General features: G+C 42.0%; 1 protein-coding gene across 2 annotated transcripts in view; it reads left to right on the forward strand.

The window, feature by feature from the left end:
* The window catches only part of negr1 (neuronal growth regulator 1), a 400053-nt gene that overhangs the window by 190754 nt on the left and 184828 nt on the right, over window positions 1-24471 (forward strand). For both annotated transcript variants that reach the window (XM_021599922.2, XM_021599923.2), the window contains exon 3: window positions 8472-8597. In XM_021599922.2, the coding sequence (XP_021455597.2) occupies window positions 8472-8597 (126 nt within the window). The remainder of the gene's footprint in view (window positions 1-8471; window positions 8598-24471) is intronic.

Here is a 24471-nt window from a genome sequence, read left to right on the forward strand (position 1 = left end):
TCACGCACCGTAACAGAAGAATCCGACCAAGAATGGACCCAGCGACTTCGGATCCTCTCCACTCAGCCGTCGGGATCCAGGGAGCGATGCTAGGCAGACACGAGCAGGAAGTGTCTGCTGCTCGACATGCCGTTGAGACCCTGGCCACCCAAGTCTCCAACCTCACAGAACAGGTTCACCATCTCCGCCTCGATCCACCGGCCACTTCCAGGGCTTTCGAATCTCCGGAGCCCAGAATCAATAACCCGCCGTGTTACTCTGGGGAGCCCACTGAATGCCGCTCGTTCCTCACCCAGTGTGATATTGTGTTTTCTCTCCAGCCCAACACTTACTCCAGGAGCACTGCTCGTGTCGCCTACGTCATATCTCTCCTTATTGGACGGGCTCGTGAGTGGGGCACGGCAATCTGGGAGGCAAGGGCTGAGTGTACTAACCAGTATCAGGACTTTAAGGAGGAGATGATACGGGTTTTTGATCGATCTGTTTTTGGGGAGGAGGCTTCCAGGGCCCTGTCTTCCCTATGTCAAGGTAATCGATCCATAACAGACTACTCTATTGAGTTTCGCACTCTTGCTGCCTCCAGTGGCTGGAACGAGCCGGCTTTGCTCGCTCGTTTTCTGGAGGGTCTCCGCGCAGAGGTAAAGGATGAGATTCTCTCCCGGGAGGTTCCTTCCAGCGTGGATTCCTTGATTGAACTCGCTATTCGCATTGAGCGACGGGTTGATCTTCGTCACCGAGCTCGTGGAAAGGAGCTCGCGTTCTCCGTTGCCCCCCTCTCCGCATCACTACCATCTTCCTCTGCCGGCTCGGGTGCTGAGCCCATGCAGCTGGGAGGTATCCGCATCTCGACTAAGGAGAGGGAACGGAGAATCACCAACCGCCTCTGTCTCTATTGCGGTTCCGCTGGTCATTTTGTCACTTCATGTCCAGTAAAAGGCCAGAGCTCGTCAGTAAGCGGAGGGCTACTGGTGAGCGCTACTACTCCTGTCTCTCCTTCAAGATCCTGCACTACCTTGTCGGTCCATCTACGCTGGACCGGTTCGTCAGCTTCCTGCAGTGCCTTAATAGACTCTGGGGCGGAGGGCTGTTTTATGGACGAGACCTGGGCTCGGGAACATGACATTCCTCTCAGACAGTTAAAGGAGCCCACGGCCTTGTTCGCCCTGGATGGTAGTCCTCTCCCCAGGATTCAGCGTGAGACGCTACCTTTAACCCTCACTGTTTCTGGTAATCATAGTGAAACCATTTCTTTTTTAATTTTTCGTTCACCTTTTACACCTGTTGTTTTGGGCCATCCCTGGCTAGTTTGTCATAATCCTTCCATTAATTGGTCTAGTAATTCTATCCTCTCCTGGAACGTCTCTTGTCATGTGAAATGTTTAATGTCTGCTATCCCTCCTGTTTCCTCTGTCTCTTCTTCACAGGAGGAGCCTGGTGATTTGACAGGGGTGCCGGAGGAATATCACGATCTGCGCACGGTGTTCAGTCGGTCCAGGGCCACCTCTCTTCCTCCACACCGGTCGTATGATTGTAGTATTGATCTCCTTCCGGGAACCCCCCCCCCCCCCCCGGGGTAGACTATACTCTCTGTCGGCTCCCGAACGTAAGGCTCTCGAAGATTATTTGTCTGTAGCTCTTGACGCCGGTACCATAGTCCCCTCCTCCTCTCCCGCCGGAGCGGGGTTTTTTTTTTGTCAAGAAGAAGGACGGGTCTCTGCGCCCCTGCATAGATTATCGAGGGCTGAATGACATAACAGTGAAGAATCGTTATCCGCTTCCTCTTATGTCTTCAGCCTTCGAGATCCTGCAGGGAGCCAGGTTTTTCACTAAGTTGGACCTTCGTAACGCTTACCATCTCGTGCGCATCAGGGAGGGGGACGAGTGGAAGACGGCGTTTAACACTCCGTTAGGGCACTTTGAATACCGGGTTCTTCCTTTCGGCCTCGCTAACGCTCCAGCTGTCTTTCAGGCATTAGTCAATGATGTCCTGAGAGACATGCTGAACATCTTTGTTTTCGTTTACCTTGACGATATCCTGATTTTTTCACCGTCACTCCAGATTCATGTTCAGCACGTTCGACGTGTCCTCCAGCGCCTTTTAGAGAATTGTCTTTTTGTGAAGGCTGAGAAGTGCACTTTTCATGCCTCCTCCGTCACATTTCTCGGTTCTGTTATTTCCGCTGAAGGCATTAAGATGGATCCCGCTAAGGTCCAAGCTGTCATTGATTGGCCCGTCCCTAAGTCACGCGTCGAGCTGCAGCGCTTTCTCGGCTTCGCAAACTTCTATCGTCGTTTCATCCGTAATTTCGGTCAGGTGGCAGCTCCTCTCACAGCCCTTACTTCTGTCAAGACGTGCTTTAAGTGGTCCGTTTCCGCCCAGGGAGCTTTTGATCTCCTCAAGAATCGTTTTACATCCGCTCCTATCCTTGTTACACCTGACGTCTCTAGACAGTTCGTTGTCGAGGTTGACGCGTCAGAGGTGGGCGTGGGAGCCATTCTTTCTCAGCGCTCCCTCTCTGACGACAAGGTCCACCCATGCGCGTATTTTTCTCATCGCCTGTCGCCGTCGGAACGTAACTATGATGTGGGTAACCGCGAACTGCTCGCCATCCGGTTAGCCCTAGGCGAATGGCGACAGTGGTTGGAGGGGGCGACCGTTCCTTTTGTCGTTTGGACTGACCATAGGAACCTTGAGTACATCCGTTCTGCCAAACGACGTAATGCGCGTCAGGCGCGTTGGGCGCTGTTTTTCGCTCGTTTCGAGTTCGTGATTTCTTATCGTCCGGGCTCTAAGAACACCAAGCCTGATGCTTTGTCTCGTCTCTTCAGTTCTTCAGTAGCCTCCACTGACCCCGAGGGGATTCTCCCTGAGGGGCGTGTTGTCGGGTTGACTGTCTGGGGAATTGAGAGGCAGGTAAAGCAAGCGCTCACTCACACTCCGTCGCCGCGCGCTTGTCCTAGGAACCTTCTTTTCGTTCCCGTTCCTACTCGTCTGGCCGTTCTTCAGTGGGCTCACTCTGCCAAGTTAGCCGGCCACCCTGGCGTTCGGGGTACGCTTGCTTCCATTCGCCAGCGTTTTTGGTGGCCCACCCGGGAGCATGACACGCGTCGTTTCGTGGCTGCTTGTTCGGTCTGCGCGCAGACTAAGTCCGGTAACTCTCCTCCTGCCGGCCGTCTCAGGCCGCTTCCTATTCCCTCTCGACCGTGGTCTCACATCGCCTTAGATTTTGTCACCGGACTGCCTTCGTCAGCGGGGAAGACTGTTATTCTTACGGTTGTCGATAGGTTCTCTAAGGCGGCTCATTTCATTCCCCTTGCTAAGCTTCCTTCTGCTAAAGAGACGGCACAAATCATCATTGAGAATGTTTTCAGAATTCATGGCCTTCCGTCAGACGTCGTTTCGGACAGAGGTCCGCAATTCACGTCTCAATTTTGGAGGGAGTTTTGCCGTTTGATTGGGGCTTCCGTCAGTCTCTCTTCCGGCTTTCACCCCCAGTCTAACGGTCAAGCAGAACGGGCCAATCAGACTATTGGTCGCATCTTACGCAGTCTTTCTTTTCGCAACCCTGCGTCTTGGTCAGAACAGCTCCCCTGGGCAGAATACGCCCACAACTCGCTTCCTTCGTCTGCGACCGGGCTATCTCCTTTTCAGAGTAGCCTCGGGTACCAGCCTCCGCTGTTCTCATCTCAGTTCGCCGAGTCCAGCGTCCCCTCCGCTCAGGCTTTTGTCCAACGTTGCGAGCGCACCTGGAAGAGGGTCAGGTCTGCACTTTGCCGTTATAGGACGCAGACTGTGAGGGCTGCTAATAAGCGTAGAACTAAGAGTCCTAGATAATGTCGCGGTCAGAGAGTTTGGCTCTCCACTCAGAACCTTCCCCTTAAGACGGCTTCTCGCAAGTTGACCCCGCGGTTCATTGGTCCGTTCCGTATTTCTCGGGTCATTAATCCTGTCGCAGTTCGACTTCTTCTTCCGCGATACCTTCGTCGCGTCCACCCGGTCTTCCATGTCTCCTGCATCAAGCCCGTCCTTCGCGCCCCCGCTCGTCTCCCCCCCCCCCCCCATCCTTGTCGAGGGCGCACCTATCTACAGGGTCCGTAGAATTTTGGACATGCGTCCTCGGGGCCGTGGTCACCAGTACCTCGTAGATTGGGAGGGGTACGGTCCTGAGGAGAGGAGTTGGGTTCCCTCTCGGGACGTGCTGGACCGTGCGCTGATCGAGGATTTCCTCCGTTGCCGCCAGGTTTCCTCCTCGAGTGCGCCAGGAGGCGCTCGGTGAGTGGGGGGGTACTGTCATGTACTGTCATGTTGTGTCTTGTCTCTGTCCTTTCCCTTCACCCTGTCTCCCTCTGCTGGTCGTTGTTAGGTTACCTTTTCTCCCCCTCTTTCCCCCAGCTGTGCCTTGTCTCCTCCTAACCACCTCGTCACCCCTTTTCCCACCTGTTCCCTTTTTCCCTCTGATTAGGTCCCTATATCTCTCTCTGTTTCTGCTCCTGTCTTTGTCGGATTCTTGTTTGTTGTGTTTCATGCCTGAACCAGACTGTCGTCATGTTTGCTGTAACCTTGTCTTGTCCTGTCGGAATCTGCCGGTCCGTCTGAGCCTACCTATGTTTGGTAATTAAAGAAGCTCTGTTTAAGTTAATTCGCTTTTGGGTCCTCATTCACGCACCGTAACAGGTAGACAGTTTCAAGTTCATTGGTGTCCACATCACCAAGAAACTATCATGGTCCAAACACACCAAGAAAGTTGTGAAGAGGGAACAACAACACCTTTTCCCACTCAGCAGACTGAAAAGAGTGATGTGCTCACTCCCAGGGCCCTGACCTTCGTGATGAGCTTGGAAGGGACTATGGTGTCGAAGGCTGAGCTGTAGTCAATGAACATCATTCTTACGTAGTGTAGGTGTTGCTTTTGTCCAAGTGGGAAAGGGCAGTGTGTTTAATGCAATAGAGATGCGTTATCTATGGTCCTGTTGGGGCAGTAAGCAAATTATGGTGGATCCAGTGTGTCTGGGATGATGTGAGCCAAAGCATTTCATGGTTACAGATCGGAGTGATCATTTATACATGTTACCTTGGCGTTCTTTAGCATAGGGACTATGGTGGTCTGTTTGAAACATGTAGGTATTGCAGACGGGGTCAGGGAGAGGTTGAAAATGTCAGTGAAGACACTTGCCAGCTGGGCAGCGCGTGCTCTGTGTATGTGTCCTTGTAATCTGGCCCTGCGACCTTGTTTAAAGGGGTTTGTGCTTAGTTCCCTCCTGTACTCCTTGTCCCCTCCTGTACTCTGAGCACGACTCCAACATCATCAAGTTTGCTGACGATACAATGGTCGTAGGTGACGAGTCGGCCTACAGGGAGGAGGTCAGAGACTTAGCAGTATGATGCCAGTACAACAACCTCTCCCTCAACATCAGTAAGACCAAGGCAAATGATACCGGAGCATCAGCTCTTGGACCAACAGGCTCTCAGACACCTACCCCCATGCCATAAGACTGCTAAATAGCTATAAAATCTGACTGTAGTTTTGACACAGCCAGATCAACAGTTAGGGCATACGTAACGGTATCATCCCCATATACACTATATATACAAATTAGTGGATTCGGCTATTTCAGCCACACACTTTGCTGACAGGTGTATAAAATCGAGCACACAGCCATTCAATATTCATAGACAAACATTGGCAGTAGAATGGCCTTACTGAAGAGCTCAGTGACTTTGATAGTGGCACTGTCATAGGATGCCATCTTTCCAACAAGTCAGTTCGCCCTGCTAGAGCTTCCCCGGTCAACTGTAAGGGTTGTTTTTGTGAAGTAGAATGGTCTAGGAGCAACTACGGCCACAGAAGATCACAGAACGGGACTGTCGAGTCCTGAAGCGCATAGTGTGTAAAAATCATCTGTCCTCACTACCCAGTTCCAAACTGCCACCGGAAGTAACATCAGCACAAGAACTGTTAGTCAGAAACATCATGAAATGGATTTTCATGGCCGAGTAGCCACACACAAGCCTAAGATCACCATGCTTCACCGTCCGACAGACTGATCTGGGTTTGGCGGATGCCAGAAGGAAGTTCCTGCCCGAATGCATAGTGTCAACTGTAAAGTTATGGTTCAGGCTAGGCCGCTTAGTTCCATTGAAGGGAAATCTTAACACTACAGCATACAATGACATTCTAGACGATTCTGTGCTTCCGACTTTGTGCCCATGATTTTGGAATGAGATGTTCGACAAGCAGGTGTCCACATTTTTTTGGTCATTTAGTGTAGATTACGTTTATAGTTTTTAACAGATTGACCAATGTTTATATAAATAGTGTAGAGAACAGGTCCCAATATCGACCCATGTGGTACACCTTTAAGAAATTCAGACTGAACCCCATCTATCACGATGGCCTGTGTTCTGTCACTAGTGATGTCCAGCTGGCACTACTGATTTGACTCAGGGTTGGAGTTGGGTCTTACGAGGAAGGGGATTTTTTTTCAACCAACATTAAGTAGAATAGACAGATCATGGGTTAGAACAATTTTGGGAAACCTTAGATGACTGACATCAAACACTGGGAGTGTGGAAAAGCTTTCTAAGCGATACATATCTCACAGGTTAAATTAAATATTAAAGTGTATTTGAAAAAGCTCTCAAATAATTCCAATGCCCATAAACTTAGCCATGATGATGGGAGGTGATGTCACTTCTGTTGATGACCTATTATCACCAGAGGACAACTTCAGACTTTGCCCAGTAACTTTTTCAAATTGATTCTATGAATGTGAGCAAAGTGAACTCAATAACTGTGATTCGTCTACAATTATATCACATTGCCACATACATTACAGTATAGTGCAATAGACACCTGAATACAGTTCATCAAAGTATTACTGTATATCCAGGGTTGGGTAGGTTACTTTCTGAATGTAATCTGTTACAGTTATTTTTTTAAATATGTTTTTATATATATTGACTTTCAATGTTATCTGTCCAAAATTGTAATCAGTAACTTTTTGGATTACCCAAAATCAGTAATGTCATCTGATTACATTCAGTTTATTTTAGAGTACTTTCTCCTTAAGAGTCATTAGAAGAAGACAAATGTATGTTACCAATTGAATGACATCTTTTGCAGGATAAATCAATGTTGAAGTTTATATAGCTGGCCATATATGGATATTAAATTTTACTTTATGGGTTGGTTATGTAGGTTTCTTCTAACCCATCGCTTTCTACTACATATAATAATACGATTAAATTATATCTTTACATTACAAAAAGTCTATCAGAATTATCAGAATATTTCACCTGAGCATAACCCCAAAACTAAGGACTTATTAGCCAGCCCTACTATGTTGATTATGATTTTGTTGTCATGGAAGACTAATTGGGATCATTGATTCAAATGTAAAAATAAATGCTGCACTCATGGAATGGCATGCTTTGAGCACTACTGAAAAATGCTATATACATGTGAAAAATAAATGCCATGTGTTGCATTTGCTATAGGCCTATTGTTTACCTTTTTGTTGGTGATGATCTTGATAATATGCAGCTGTTTAATGGGCAAATTCACAGATGAAACAATAACAAAATGGTGCCCCGCCTCTGGTTTGGTAAAAAGCTGAGGGACGGGCCTGGAGAAATGTAACCACTCTCAGATGAATAGACAGAGGAATGGATGCAAGGACTGACCATCCATGATATCAACATATTGTTTTAACCATTTTGAGGCTATACAGTGTTATTTCAAACCCTGGAATGAGTTGGTGTCCACTGGCTTCTCACTGGTTTCAAAAACATGATTGATACACAGCTTAAACTTCTTAAATTGAACTATTATTGGGTTCAAATACACATTTAGATTTGTGAAAAGCCATACACAACATCCACAATCCATGAGGCGCAAATAGCTAAATGAGATGTGCATTCATTTGAATCACACTGCTGCTATGTAGATATCAATGATAAGTGATATTCGTACCGCCGTAGACTACACCACTGCTTTTCATCCTTACCTCCAAGCGTTTATTCCAATTGGATAATGTTTGGATGCTGACAGCAGTCACACCATTAAATGACATAGCTTGGACTGTAGCCTACAAAAGCCTATTCCTGCTCTTTCCCGCGATCCTTCAAACACAACTTAACCTTGCACCTTTTTTCAATGCTGATTTGAATGTCATTGAGAAAACAGAGCGTTTTTTTTTTTCGCAAACATCTTTTCTGATTTTAAGAGTAATCCTCTAAATTGTCATCTAGTTTTTCAAAAGTATCTGTAATCTGATTTCAATATTTTTGCTGGTAACGTAACGGATTCCACGTAAACCGTTACTCCCCCAACCCTGTGTATATCAGTTGCAACGTTATTTTTTACACTTTTTTGATGACTGTTCCATCGCAAAGAAGTGAGGAGGGTGCACTGTGGGTCAAAGATTCAAAATGGTAATCTCGTTTCTTTTATGTTTCTTTTGCTTTGCAGTTCCCCCCAAGATCTATGACATTTCCTCCGACATCACGGTAAACGAGGGCAGCAACGTGTCACTCATCTGCACAGCCAGTGGGAAACCAGATCCCACCATCTCCTGGAGACACATAACCCCATTAGGTGAGTTCACTTTACAGGAAACACTCTCACATACCTGACACTAATGGACAGGAATGGCTTTGTGCACTGTTGTTTATGGTTTGTTGAAAGTAATTTAAGGCGAGGCACCACACCCTAATTGTCACAATCGTCGTATGGAGGGGACCAAAGCGCAGCGTGGTGTGAATCCATTCTTCTTTATTGAATGAAGAACACTTAAACAAAAACAACAAAACGATTAAGGTGACCGCTATATAAACAATGTGCTAACATATAACATAGACAATAACCCACGAAATACCAAAGAAGATGGCTGCCTAAATATGGTTCCCAATCAGAGACAATGATAAACACCTGCCTCTAATTGAGATCCAATCTAGGCAACCATAGACCTACATAAACACCTAGATGGAAACAACCCCATAAATGTACAAAACCCCTAGACAGTACAAACACCCTAGATGAGACAAAAACACACATACCACCCACGTCACACCCTGACCTAAACAAAATATATAAAGAAAAAAAAGAATACGTGACACTAATAGACAAATGTCCCCCCCTTAATCATATCACAATTAACTTTACTAGTTGAATATAGACAGCAATATAATATGTTTTTGTATTAGCTACAACTTCTCTGAAATATTGTGTTAAAATATGCAAATGAGGCAACACTCATTAAATATGAACATATTTGCATATACCCCAAATCTATTTTTCTGGAAACCTGATGATGTCAGCCTAACTATTTTGGTTTCACTCTGTTGAGACACTCCAGGACCGAACTTGCATTGACTAGATTGTGGATATATACTTCGTTCATATTTCAATCTGTAAAATACTTAAGACATGTACGTAAACTGCATTTTTTGCACATATTTCCAAAGAAAATGTTATGTGGAATGAAAATTTGACAACATATCAACAATTCCCTCTATACAAGTATGGAGCATATATGTAAGGATAACCACACACAATGTGGTGAATACAGATGCTTCTGAAGCTGAGAAAAAATTGTTAGCATTTGGGAAGAGTCTTACTTTCAGGAAATAGCAGTTAAGGAAAGGTACAATTAATTTAGCCTACCAATTACCAAACACCTATTTAGACTCAATCACGACCTCTTTAAAGTAAGTTACTACATAGAGTCCATTTTGTAAATTTCTCTATGAAATGGGCTTTTAAATTATATACAGTGCCTTGAAAAAGTATTCATACCCCTTGACGTAAGTGAGAGCAAAATTACAAGATTATGTTATAATACTGTTATTGCATCAAATGGTTGTTTTGTGGAATAGAATATGGTTCTTAGAACACTCATCTGTGCGGGGTCTTCTGAGTTGGGCCTCTGGGGCTTAATGCTGACAGTGGATTTGCGATGCCTTTGGTGATAAAACCTAAAAGACCGCATTCCATAGCATGAGTTGGTGTTTGTGTGCCAGGAGATAGGGTGGAGATTGCTCGGGTATGTAGAATTATGAGAGGAACCTTGTTTTGGGGGCCAGACCCTGGTTTCCACACAAAGAGAATAGTCTTTAGAGCAGATACTGTCTGCTGTGAATTATTCATTTATTTCATACAAATCCTAACCTCATGACACATTCCACACCACATCTGTTGTTTGTCATGTAGACTAAGGAGTTGTATCTTTGCTATAAAATAGTTTTGTATTATTTGTGTCGGGGCCTCAACAAATCATATAAGAGTGGTTATATTGTAAAGCAAAAAAGTATTTAGTCAGCCCCCAATTGTGCAAGTTCTCCCGCTTAAAAAGTTGAGAGAGGCCTGTAATTCTCATCATAGTTACACTTCAACTATGACAGACAAAATGAGACAAAAATCCAGAAAATCACATTGTAGGATTTTTTATGAATTTATTTGCAAATTATGGTGGAAAATAAGTATTTTGTCACCTACAAACAAGCTAGATTTCTGGCTCTCACAGACCTGTAACTTCTTCTTTAAGAGGCTCTTCTGTCCTCCACTCGTTACCTGTATTAATGGCACCTGTTTTAACTTGTTATCAGTATAAAAGACACCTGTCCACAACCTCAAACAGTCACACTCCAAACTCCACTATGGCCAAGACCAAAGAGCTGTCAAAACACCAGAAATAAAATTGTAGACCTGCACCAGGCTGGGAAGACTGAATCTGCAATAGGTAAGCAGCTTGGTTTGAAGAAATCAACTGTGAGAGCAATTATTAGGAAATGGAAGACATACAAGACCACTGATAATCTCCCTCGATCTGGGGCTCCACGCAAGATCTCACCCCGTGAGAACGGTGAGCAAAATCCCAGAACCACACGGGGGGACCTAGTGAATGACCTGCAGAGAGCTGGGACCAAAGTAACAAAGCCTACCATCAGCAAGGGCATTGAAGATGAAACGTGGCTGGGTCTTTCAGCATTACAATGATCCCAAACACACCGCCCTGGCAACAAAGGAGTTGCTTCGTAAGAAGCATTTCAAGGTCCTGGAGTGGCCTAGCCAGTCTCCAGATCTCAACCCCATAGAAAATCTTTGGAGGGAGTTGAAAGTCCATGTTGCCCAGCAACAGCCCCAAAACATCACTGCTCTAGAGGAGATCTGCATGGAGGAATGGGCCAAAATACCAGCAACAGTGTGTGAAAACGTTGTGAAGACTTACAGAAAACGTTTGACCTCTGTCATTGCCAACAAAGGGTATACAACAAAGTATTGAGATAAACTTTTGTTATTGACCAAATACTTATTTTCCACCATAATTTGCAAATAAATACATAAAAAATCTTACAATGTGATTTTCTGCATTTTTTCTTCATTTTGTCTTTCATAGTTGAAGTGTACCTATGATGAAAATTACAGGCCTCTCTCATCTTTTTAAGTGGGAGAACTTGCACAATTGGTGGCTGACTAAATACTTTTTGCCCCACTGTATGCAGGGCTCATCTGTAAAAGAGACTCTAGTCCCTATGATGACTTCCCTGTCAAAATAAAGTTTAAATAAATACAAATAATATACAGTACCAGTCACAAGTTTGGACACACCTGCTCATTTAATGTTTTTTCTTTATTTTCACTAATTTCTACATTGTAGAATAATCGTGAAGACATCAACAATATGAAATAACACAAATGTAATCATGTATTAACCAAAGAAAGTGTTTAACAAATCAAAATATATTTTAGATTTTAGATTCTTCAAAAGTAGCCCCCTTTGCCAAGAGTGTGAAAAAGCTGTCATCAAGGCGTTCGCTCAACCAGCTTCACCTGGAATGCTTTTCCAACAGTGTTGAAGGAGTTCCCACATATGCTGAGCACTTGTTGGTTGCTATTCTTTCACTCTGCGGTCCAACTTATCCCAAACCATCTCAATTGGGTTGAGGTCAGGATGATTGTGGAGGCCAGGTCTTCTGATGCAGCACTACTGACTTGCCAAATAGGTCTATTTTCTATATAATCTCCTACCTTGTCACAACACAACTGATTGGCTCAAACGCATTAAGGAAAGAAATTACACAAATTATCTTTTAACAAAGCACACTTGTTAATTGAAAGGCATTCCAGTTGACTACCTCATGACACTGGTTGAGAGAATACCAAGAGTGTGCAAAGCTGTCATCAGGGCAAAGGGTGGCTACTTTGAGAATCTCAAATTATAAAATATATTTTGATTTGTTTAACACTTTTTTGCTTACGACATGATTCCATTTTTTTTTTTCATAGTTTTGATGTCTTCACTAATATTCTACAATCTAGAAAATAGTAAAAATAAAGAAAAATCTTTTGACTGGTGCTAGATACATCAAGCTGACATTTTTTATTGTACCCTTTGGAAGTACTAATATTAAAATGACCAAAATTCTCCTGAATTTCAAAACTGTCATTTTAGCCTGTGGTGCCTCACCTTTAATTTAATGGTAATACCTAAACAAGAACATGATTTGGGTTCGATTGATTTTCCTTATTTGACAGTAAGTATGATCACTCTTTATGGTTGTATTCTTCTTTTTCTGATGTCACAAATATTGCTTGGATAATAAAAAACAGGGTTGGTTTTGATGAAGATTATGAATGGTTAATAACCCCTGCATGAATATTCAGAGTCTCAGTACATTAATGCAATTTGTTGTCTTGGATGTTGATTACAAGAGCTCCAAAAGTAATCACTTGGACTACTGCTGATCCTCCTGGCTTGTATGTGTATGCCTTCATACACCATTAAGCTTCTGAAACTTTAAGGCCCCGTTCAAAAATGAATTGACAGAGCTGTGGTGCTGCAACAGTTCCCCTGCCATTACACTGACTTTGAATCCCTCCTCATTTTCATATTAATGGATTAGTCCATGCTGTGCTTATCTGATAACTGTAAGGATGACTACATTAATCATATGGCAGTCAAATCCTCTTATCTGGTGCATTTTCTCTTATTGTATTGGGGTTTTCAGAAGCTGATCAAAAGACCCATCTGAGGAGTCAAAGTGGCAGTCCCTTATTCTACTTTGAAGTATCCATACTTTGATGTTGCTTGGGGGGGAATTATTTTCTGGTCAAATGAAAGAACCAGGAACTAAATGTAATCACAGGGGAAGTCTAGGACTTCAAAAGGGGCCATTTGGCATAGAAGATATGGACCAGCTATTATGTAATGCAATTGTTCCAATGGACTGGGTTGTAATGGTATAATCAAATGTCTACATCTGCATCCTTTTCAGTGTGTTGGATGTGCACATAAATACACTACATGACCAAAAGTATGTAGACACATGCTCATTGAAAATCTAATTCTAAAATCATGGGCATTAATATGGAGTTGGTCCCCCCTTTGCTGCTATAACAGCCTCCACTCTTCTGGGAAAGTTTTCCACTAGATGTTGGAACGTTGATGCGGGGACTTGCTTTCATTCAGCCACGGGTATTAGTGAGGTCGGGCACTGATGTTTGGCGATTAGGCCTGACTCGCAGTCGGCATTCCAATTCATTCCAAAGGTTTTTGAAGGGGTTGAGGTCAGGGCTCTGTGCAGGCCAGTCAAGTTCTTCCACACTGATCTCCACAAACCATTTCTGTACTGACCTCGCTTTGTGCACGGGGGCATTGTCATGCTGAAACAGGTAAGGGCCTTCCCCAAACTGTTGCCACAGAGTTGGAAGCACATAATTGTGTATAATGTCATTGTATGCTGAAGAGTTAAGATTTCCCTTCACTGGAACTAAGGGACCTAGCCTGAACCATGAAAAACAGCCCCAGACCATTATTCCTCCTTCACCAAACTGTAAAGTTGGCACGATGCATTGGGGCAGGTAGCGTTCTCCTGGCATCCGCCAAACCCAGATGTATCCTTCGGACCCCCAAATGGTGAAGCGTGATCTGATGGCTATTTTAATTGAACCCCCCTTTTTTTTACACTGCTGCTACTCTCTGTTAATTACAGTGCATTGCGAAAGTATTCACCCCCTCTGCATTTTTCCTATTTTGTTGCCTTACAACCTGGAATTAAAATAGATTTTTTTGTGGGGTTGAGTCATTTGATTTACACAACATGCCTACCACTTTGAAGATACAACATATTACTTTGTAGAGCCACCTTTTGCAGCAATTACAGCTGCAAGTCTCTTGGGATATGTCTCTATAAGCTTGGCACATCTAGCCACTGCGATTTTTGCCCACTCTTCAATGAAAACTGCTCCAGCTCCTTCAAGTTGGATGGGTTCCGCTGGTGCACAGCAAACTTTAAGTCATACCACAGATTCTCAATTGGATTGAGGTCTGGGCTTTGACTAGCCCATTCCAAGACATTTAAATGTTTCCTCTTATACCACTCAAGTGTTACTTTAGAAGTATGCTTAGGGTCATTGTCCTACTGGAAGGTGAACCTCTGTCCCAGTCTCAAATCTTTGGAAGACTGAAACAGGTTTCTCTCAAACATTTCCCTGTATTTAGCACTATCCATCATTCCTTCAATTCTGACCAGTTTTCCAGTCCCTGCCGATGGAAAAACATCCCCACAGCATGATGCTGCCACCACGCTTCACTGTGGGGATGGTGTTCTCGGGTGATGAAAGGTGTTGGGGTTTGTGCCAGACATAGTGTTGTCCTTGATGGCCAAAAAGCTAAATTTTAGTCTCACCTGACCAGAGTACTTTTGGCGAATACCAAACGGGTTTGCTTATTTTTTTCTTTAAGCAATGGCTTTTTTTCTGGCCACTCTTCCATAAAGTCCAGCACTGTGGAGTCTACGGCTTAAAGTGGTCCTATGGACAGATACTCCAATCTCCGCTGTGGAGCTTTGCAGCTCCTTCAGGGTTATCTTTGGTCTCTTTGTTGCCTCTCTGATTAATGCCCTCCTTGCCTGGTCCGTGAGTTTTGGTGGGTGGCCCTCTCTTGGCAGGTTTGTTGTGGTGCTATATTCTTTCATTTTTTTAATAACGGAATGAATGGTGCTCTGTGGGATGTTCAAAGTTTGTGATCTTTTTTATATATCCCAACCCTGATCTGTACTACTCCACAACTTTCCCTGACCTGTTTGGAGAGCTCCTTGGTCTTCATGGTGCCCCTTGCTTAGTGGTGTTGCAGACTCTGGGGCCTTTGAGAACAGGTGGATATAGTTGAAGTCGGAAATGTACATACACCTTAGCCAAATACATTTAAACTCAGTTTTACACAATTCCTGACATTTTATCCTAGTAAAAATGCCCCTTTCTTATGTCAGGTAGGATAACCACTTCATTTAAAAAAAAAGGGAAATGTCAGAATAATAGTAGAGAATTATTTATTTCAGCTTTTATTTCTTTCATCACATTCCCAGTGGGTCAGAAGTTTTTTGGCTGATTTCTTTTGACTTTCCCTTGATGTCAAGCAAAGAGGCACTGAGTTTGAAGGTAGGCCTTGAAATATATCCACAGTTACACCTCCAATTGACTCAAATTATGTAATTTAGCCTTTCAGAAGCTTCTAAAGCCATGCAATAATTTTCTGGAATTTTCCAAGCTGTTTAAAGGCACAGTCAACTTCTGACCCACTGGAATTGTGATACAGTGAATTATAAGTGAAATAATATGTCTGCTAACAATTGTTGGAAAAATGTATTGTGTCATGCACAGAGAAAATGTCCTAACCGACTTGACAAAACTATAGTTTGTTAACGAGAATTTTGTGGAGTGGTTGAAAAATGAGTTTTAATGACTCCAACCTAGGTGTATGCAAAATTCCGACTTCAACTGTATATACTGAGATCATGTGACAGACCATGTGACACTTATAGTCCACCTGTATGCAATCTATTTAATTAATTATGTGACTTCTGAAGGTAACTGGTTTCACCAGATCTTATTTAGGGGCTTCAGAGCAAAGGGGATGAATTCATATGCACCCACCACTTTTACGTTTTACATTTTTTTTGAATGTTTTGAAACAAGTTATTTTTTTTTCATTTCACTTCATCAATTTGTACTATTTTGTGTATGTCTATTACATGAAATCCAAATAAAAATCAATTGAAATTACAGGTAGTAATGCAAGAAAATAGGAAAAACGCCAAGAGGGGTGAATACTTTTGCAAGGCACTGTATAGTCATTTTACCCCTACCTACATATACAGTACCAGTCAAAAGTTTGGACGCACCTACTCATTCAAGGGTTTTTCTTTATTTGTACTATTTTATACATTGTATTTTAAAAGTGAAGACATCAACTATGAAATAACACATATTGAATCATGTGTTAAACACATACAAATATAAGCAGCCACCCTTTTCCTTGATGACAGCTTTGCATTCTCTTGGGATTCTCTCAACCAGCTTCACCTGGAATACTTTTCCAACAGTCTTGAAGGAGTTCCCACATATGCTGAACACTTGTTGGCTGCTTTTCCTTCACTATATGGTCCAACTCATCCCACACCATCTCAATTGGGTTGAGGTCAGGATGATTGTGGAGGCCAGGTCTTCTGATGCAGCACTACTGACTTGCCTGACTTGCCAAATAGGGCTATTTTCTATATAATCTCCTACCTTGTCACAACACAACTGATTGGCTCAAACGCATTAAGGAAAGAAATTACACAAATTATCTTTTAACAAAGCACACTTGTTAATTGAAATGCATTCCAGTTGACTACCTCATGACACTGGTTGAGAGAATACCAAGAGTGTGCAAAGCTGTCATCAGGGCAAAGGGTGGCTACTTTGAGAATCTCATATTATAAAATATATTTTGATTTGTTTAACACTCTTTTGCTTACGACATGATTCCATATTTTTTTTTTTCATAGTTTTGATGTCTTCACTAATATTCTACAATGTAGAAAATAGTAAAAATAAAGAAAATTCTTTTGACTGGTGCTAGATACATCAAGCTGACATTTTTTATTGTACCCTTTGGAAGTACTAATATTAAAATGACCAAAATTCTCCTGAATTTCAAAACTGTCATTTTAGCCTGTGGTGCCTCACCTTTAATTTAATGGTAATACCTAAACAAGAACATGATTTGGGTTCGATTGAGCTCCATCACTCTCCTTATTTTTCAAATAGCCCTTACACATCCTGGATATAGTCCCACTAAGTGCAAACCAGATGGGATGGTTTTGTTTTTATTATTTTATTGTTGCTCTTTTATTTTTTACTTTAGTTTATTTAGTAAATATGTTTCTTAACTCTTATTTATCTTAAACTGCATTGTTGGTTAAGGGTTTGCATGTAAACATTTCACTGTAAGGTCTACCTGTTGTATTTGGCGAATGTGACAAATGCAATTTGATTTGATCCATCACTCCAGGGAACGGTTTTCCACTGCTCCAGAGTCAAATGGTGGCTAGCTTTACACCACCAGCCAACACTTGGCATTGCGAATGGTGATCTTAGGCCTCTGTGCGGCTTCTCAGCCATGGAAACCCATTTAATGAAGCTCCCGACGAACAGTTATTGTGCTGTTGTTGCTTCCAGAGGCAGTTTAGAACTCAGGAGTGAGTGTTGTAACCAAGAACAAACGATTTTTACGCACCACACGCTTCAGCACTCGGCGGTCCCGTTTTGTGAGCTTGTATGGCCTACAATTTTGCGGCTCAATTGTCTTTGCTCCTTTTGTATAAATAGTGTACCTTGAAATAACAAGTACATTTAGTATACCATATTTGATATAGTCTAGCCCACTCATTGAACAGTATAATATTATTGTTTTCTATGTCACTGTTGTGTAGTTCTAAAATATGGTGAATCAGTTGTTTGAAATTGTAATGGTGCCTAGCTACTACTGTGCTGTATTCTGATTGGTCAGATGTTTATTACTTGAGAACAATAAGTTAGTTGAATTGATGCATGGCTGTAACTGTGGTCAGTCAAAGATGATCTATTATATTGAGAAGATGGTCGACTGACCACTAACAATGGAAATACATATCCACAAAGGTGATAGATAGCCTTTAGTAGGCAAGATCAGGTGGGAGCATTCTAGCCAATGGGAGGACATGTACGTGTGTGAATACCAGGCACATCTCCAATATAAAATTGTTTTTCACAAAGTTGCCGGAATCTCATGTGCATTACACTCGTAACAATCTAAACATTATGAAACAAATATTGCATCAAATAAGCCTCACCTATCAACATAGCAATTCACTTTTATCTTGACCAAATTCAACACTCTCTCATTGCTCCCCATACATAATACGCTTAACACGTATTTACATGTGGACAGATTTTGGGCGGAGTCGATCTTCTTGCTTTCCCTCTTCCTCTCTTCTCATCCGGCTCTTCTTCATGCAAAAGGGTAATCGATCTCCGTCCAGTGTTTGTCAACAAAGCGTCATACATCCACCACCTACAGAATTAAACTACACCGGTATCAAACTGACAGCAAAAGGATTTACGTTATACATTTATTCAAATTTTTATTCTGAGCAATTGAGAGGGGTAAACCATTAAATAGAGGATTCTAAACCCAGAGTAGTTTGTGTTTGGTAAGATGCAGTATGAGTGTATGATTGACAAGAAACCAAGTAAGTGAAATCATAAACATGGCATCTTTTTCTTTGCTTTCTCCAGCACTTGACTCAGCCATTTTGGTGAGATTGTGTGTACTGTAGATAGCTGTGCTGCAGCAGTCAGTGGAGTTTGACAGAATGATAAATTGCCCTGACTGACTGTCAAGTTCCTGTTCCTTCTCCAAATGTTTTCTTGTTTGCTTATTTTTTTCCACCTTTTCTCTTGCCACCAAAAAACTGCAGACTAATCATTAACTACATTTACTGAAGTGTGGCTATGGTATAGTATTTTGAAAATATAATTTGGCTTTAATATGCTTCCTGTAAAGTACATTTGCTTCCTGTACAGTAACAAGAATAACAAAACAATGTTTGTGGAACATTAAAAGTTATCAATTTTAGATAAAACTATACAAAATATAATCACGTCACCAAATAATTGATTAAAACACACTATTTTGCAAAGAATGTCTACAGTAGCCTCAACAGCTCTCTGTAGGGTAGCACCGTGGTGTAGCCGGAGGACAGTTAGTTTCCGTCCTCCTCAGAGTACATTGACTTCAATACAAAACCTTAGGAGGCGTATGGTTCTCACCCCCTTCCATAAATTTACACAGTAATAATGACAACTCCCAGAGGACGAGCTCCTGCCTATCAGAGTTCTTGCAGCATGAACTGACATGTTCTCCACCCATTCAAAGTATCAGATAATTAATCTAGTACTGAAAGCATAATCTACAGCTTGCTAGCACTGCAGTGTATAAAATGTGGTGAGTAGTGGCTCATACAGACAGGATCGCTACAATACTTACCCATTGATTCTTGAAGAATATAACTTATAAATGCCTCCAGAGCTTAGTTCAACTGTCATACTTCACCAGAACCCAAAATATAAGCTTGTAATACTCCAATACTTGTAAAAAAAGAGAAAACATAAAGACTATATAGCCTCAAAACATGGTTAAAACTATAATGTTGACATCATGGATGGTCAGCCCTTTCATTCATAGCCCTGTCTATGAATTTGAAAGTGGTTACATTTATCCAGCCCCATACTTCAGTTATTTTACTGAAACAGAGGCAGTGAAACACTTGGTTATTGTTTCAACTGCTGATTGCAGCTTTAAAGCCCACTACTATTAACATCTACTGGTGCTGGTGAATACCTACCACATACAGTGGCAAAAAAAGTATGTGAACCCTTTGGAATTATCTGGATTTCTGCATAAATTGGTCAGAAAAGTTGATCTGATCTTCATCTAAGTCACAACAGACAAACAGTCAGCTTAAACTAATAACACACAAATTATTGTATTTTTCTTGTCTATATTGAATACATAATTTAAACATTCACAGTGTAGGTTGGAAAAAGTATATGAACCCCTAGGCTAATGACTTCTCCAAAAGCTAATTGGAGTCAGGAGTCAACTAACCTGGAGTACAATCATGGGTAAGAGCTGCCCTGCCCTATAAATAAAACTCACAACATTTTAGTTTGCTATTCACAAGAAGCATTGTCTGATGTGAACTATACCTCGAATAGAAGTGATCTCAGAAGACCTAATATTAAGAATTGTTGACCTGCATAAAGCTGGAAAGGGTTACACAAGTATCTCTAAAAGCCTTGTCCGCGGTCAGACAAATTGTCTACAAATGTAGAAAGTTCAGGACTGTTTCTACTCTCTCTAGGAGTGGCCCTCCTGCAAAGATGACTGCAAGAGCACAGAGCAGAATTCCCAATGAGGTTAAGAAGAATCCTAGTGTCAGCTAAAGACTTACAGAAATCTCTGGAACATGCTTACATCTCTGTTGACGAGTCCACTATACGTAAAACACTAAACAAGAATGGTGTTCATGGGAGGACACCACGGAAGAAGCCACTGCTGTCCAAAAAAAAGTTGAGTTGTTTGGAAGGAACACACAACACTATGTGTGAACTAAAAAAGCCACAACACACCAACATCAAAACCTCTTGGCAACTGTAAAGTATGGTGAAGAGAGCATCATAGATTGGAGCTGCCTCAGGGCCTGGACAGCTTGCTATTATCGATGGAAAAATGAATTCCCAAGTTTATCAAGACATTTTGCAGGAGAATGTAAGGCTATCTGTCCGCCAATTGAAGCTCAACAGAAGTTGGGTGATGCAACAGACAACGACCCAAAACACAGAAGGAAATCATCTCCAAAAATGGCTTCAACAGAAGAAAATACACCTTCTGGAGTGGCCCATTCTTGACAACCCGATTTGAGATGCTGTGGCATGACCTCACGAGAGAGGTTCATACCAAACATCCCAAGAATATTGCTGAACTGAAACATTTTTGTAAAGAGGAATTGTCCAAAATTCCCTGACCGTTGTGCAGTTCTGATCTGCAAACGACATAAAATGTTTGGTTGAGTTTATTGCTGCTAAAGGAGGATTAACCAGTTATTAAATCTAAGGGTTCACATACTTTTCCCATCCTGCACGGTGAATGTTTACACAATGTGTTCAATAAAGACATACTTGTATAATTGTTTGTTATTTGTTTAAGCAGACTGTATTTGTCTATTGTTGTGACTTAGATGAAGATCAGATCAAATGTTATGGCCAATTTATGGAGAAGTCCAGGTAATTCCAAAGCGTTCACAAGCTAGGAAAGGAGGAAATAACTCTAGGAAAGGAGGAAAGGGAACTAAGGAAGGAAGCTTAGAAGGGACAAGAGGAAAAGAGCTAGGAAGGGAAAAGAGAAACGGAAAAGCTAGGAAATGAAACAATGAGGAAAATTATTTTAAAAAAGGGAACAGAAGGAGGGAAGGAAACAGAGTTAGGATAGGAGTCAAGGGATGTAGGAAAGCAGGAAAGGAAGCAAGACAATTATGAATTAATGGATGTAGGATTGGAGGAAAGAATTAAAGGGATCTAGGAGAGTCTGAATAAGTTCCTACTGAGGCTGATCCAATACCTGCTGACTCAACTCCTACTGTGATCGACTCCTACTCCGACTCCTACTGAGCTCGACTCCGACTCCTACTGAGATCGACTCCGACTCCTACTGAGATTGACTCAGACTCCTACTGAGATCGACTCCGACTCCGACTCCTACTGACACTAGCTATGTTTCCATTGACATGTCAATCAAGTAAATGTATTTATTAAGCCGTTTTTACATCAGCCGATGTCACAAAGTGTCCAGTGATTTGTTTTGTCAACATTTAGAAAGTTGTCAACATTTAGAAAGAAAACAGATGTGACAATTGCCTACTAGGGTGCATTTCCATTTATCCATGTTCCGTCAATAAAAATAGCTTGATGTAATGACGTCACACCTGAAATAACAACTTTTTAGCAAAAATCTACAGCGTTGAATAAAAATCTAGTGGTTGAAGTGTTTCCATTACCCACTAAGGCAAATTGTGCATTAATAAATTGGTGTCAACCTGTATACCCCCTCCCACCTACAGTGCCTTGCGAAAGTATTCGGCCCCCTTGAACTTTGCGGCCTTTTGCCACATTTCAGGCTTCAAACACAAAGATATAAAACTGTATTTTTTTTGTGAAGAATCAACAACAAGAGGGACACAATCATGAAGTGGAACGACATTTATTGGATATTTCAAACTTTTTTAACAAATCAAAAACTGAAAAATTGGGCGTGCAAAATTATTCAGCCCCCTTAAGTTAATACTTTGTAGCGCCACCTTTTGCTGCGATTACAGCTGTAAGTCGCTTGGGGTATGTCTCTATAAGTTTTGCACATCGAGAGACTGAAATGTTTTCCCATTCCTCCTTGCAAAACAGCTCGAGCTCAGTGAGGTTGGATGGAGAGCATTTGTGAACAGCAGTTTTCAGTTCTTTCCACAGATTCTCGATTGGATTCAGGTCTGGACTTTGACTTGGCCATTCTAACACCTGGATATGTTTGTTTTTGAACCATTCCATTGTAGATTTTGCTTTATGTTTTGGATCATTGTCTTGTTGGAAGACAAATCTCTGTCCCAGTCTCAGGTCTTTTGCAGACTCCATCAGGTTTTCTTCCAGAATGGTCCTGTATTTGGCTCCATCCATCTTCCCATCAATTTGAACCATCTTCCCGGTCACTGCTGAAGAAAAGCAGGCCCAAACCATGATGCTGCGACCACCATGTTTGACAGTGGGGATGGTGTGTTCAGCTGTGTTGCTTTTACGCCAAAAATAACGTTTTGCATTGTTGCCAAAAAGTTCAATTTTGGTTTCATCTGACCAGAGCACCTTCTTCCACATGTTTGGTGTGTCTCCCAGGTGGCTTGTGGCAAACTTTAAACAACACTTTTTATGGATATCTTTAAGAAATGGCTTTCTTCTTGCCACTCTTCCATAAAGGCCAGATTTGTGCAATATACAACTGATTGTTGTCCTATGGACAGAGTCTCCCACCTCAGCTGTAGATCTCTGCAGTTCATCCAGAGTGATCATGGGCCTCTTGGCTGCATCTCTGATCAGTCTTCTCCTTGTATGAGCTGAAAGTTTAGAGGGACAGCCAGGTCTTGGTAGATTTGCAGTGGTCTGATACTCCTTCCATTTCAATATTATCGCTTGCACAGTGCTCCTTGGGATGTTTAAAGCTTGGGAAATCTTTTTGTATCCAAATCCGGCTTTAAACTTCTTCACAACAGTATCTCGGACCTGCCTGGTGTGTTCCTTGTTCTTCATGATGCTCTCTGCGCTTTTAACGGACCTCTGAGACTATCACAGTGCAGGTGCATTTATACGCAGACTTGATTACACACAGGTGGATTGTATTTATCATCATTAGTCATTTAGGTCAACATTGGATCATTCAGAGATCCTCACTGAACTTCTGGAGAGAGTTTGCTGCACTGAAAGTAAAGGGGCTGAATAATTTTGCACGCCCAATTTTTCAGTTTTTGATTTGTTAAAAAAGTTTGAAATATCCAATAAATGTCATTCCACTTCATGATTGTGTCCCACTTGTTGTTGATTCTTCACAAAAAAATACAGTTTTATATCTTTATGTTTGAAGCCTGAAATGTGGTAAAAGGTCGCAAAGTTCAAGGGGGCCGAATACTTTCGCAAGGCACTGTATCTGTTTCATGTCTCAGATAGCATGTGAAAGCCAGCATGGATAGAATGCAATAATTGACTAATATTTGCCATAATCTAATAATGATCATGAGCCAGCGTGTCACCGCGGATCGGCTGTCTACCCTAGTCCGTGCCATTGTGAATCTTACACTCCTGTAGATCTGATATAATTGAATGATGAAACTTGCAAGCCAACCAGAAAAAATCTAAGCGAAGCAATTTAAGCATTCCTGAAAGTCAGGACAATCCTTGTCCTGTGAAGTTGAAAATGTTTTATTTTGCAAGCAGTAATTAAATGTAGAGTGCAACTTGATGACAGCAAAATCACACTACAAGCCAAAGACTTAAAACACTAAAATGACAAGAGTAACTCAAACCTTTAAAATTATTTGGCAATCATAATGTATTAAAAAAACACAGTTTCCATCACAATTTGTTGCAATAAAGAAAGTTAGACAAGATAAAAATTCACCCGTCGAACAGATACATTTTTTGTTGATATTTAGAAAATGTCTGTCTGCTGTTTCCATTACACATCACATTGCTTTTCTCGAATATTGCTTTCCTCGAATTAACTTGGGTCAATAGAAACTTAATGACTCAATTCTTACTGAGAGAGTCAACTCCTACTGTCAATGACTCAACTCTTACTGAGATCGACTTAATTCATACTGACACTGACTCAAGTTCTACTGACTCAGCACCTGAGACTGACTCAACTCCTACTGACAGTGACTCAGCTCCTAGTGAGAATGACTTAACTCCTGACAACGATGCAATTCTTACTGAGACAGAGTGTACTAATATGGACACCGTTATGTGAAATGCTTTTAATCCTATCTACAGTATGTATGGACACATATTT

The sequence above is a fragment of the Oncorhynchus mykiss genome, chromosome 4 (assembly GCF_013265735.2).
Source record: "Oncorhynchus mykiss isolate Arlee chromosome 4, USDA_OmykA_1.1, whole genome shotgun sequence".
NCBI classification, from domain to species: Eukaryota; Metazoa; Chordata; class Actinopteri; order Salmoniformes; family Salmonidae; genus Oncorhynchus; species Oncorhynchus mykiss.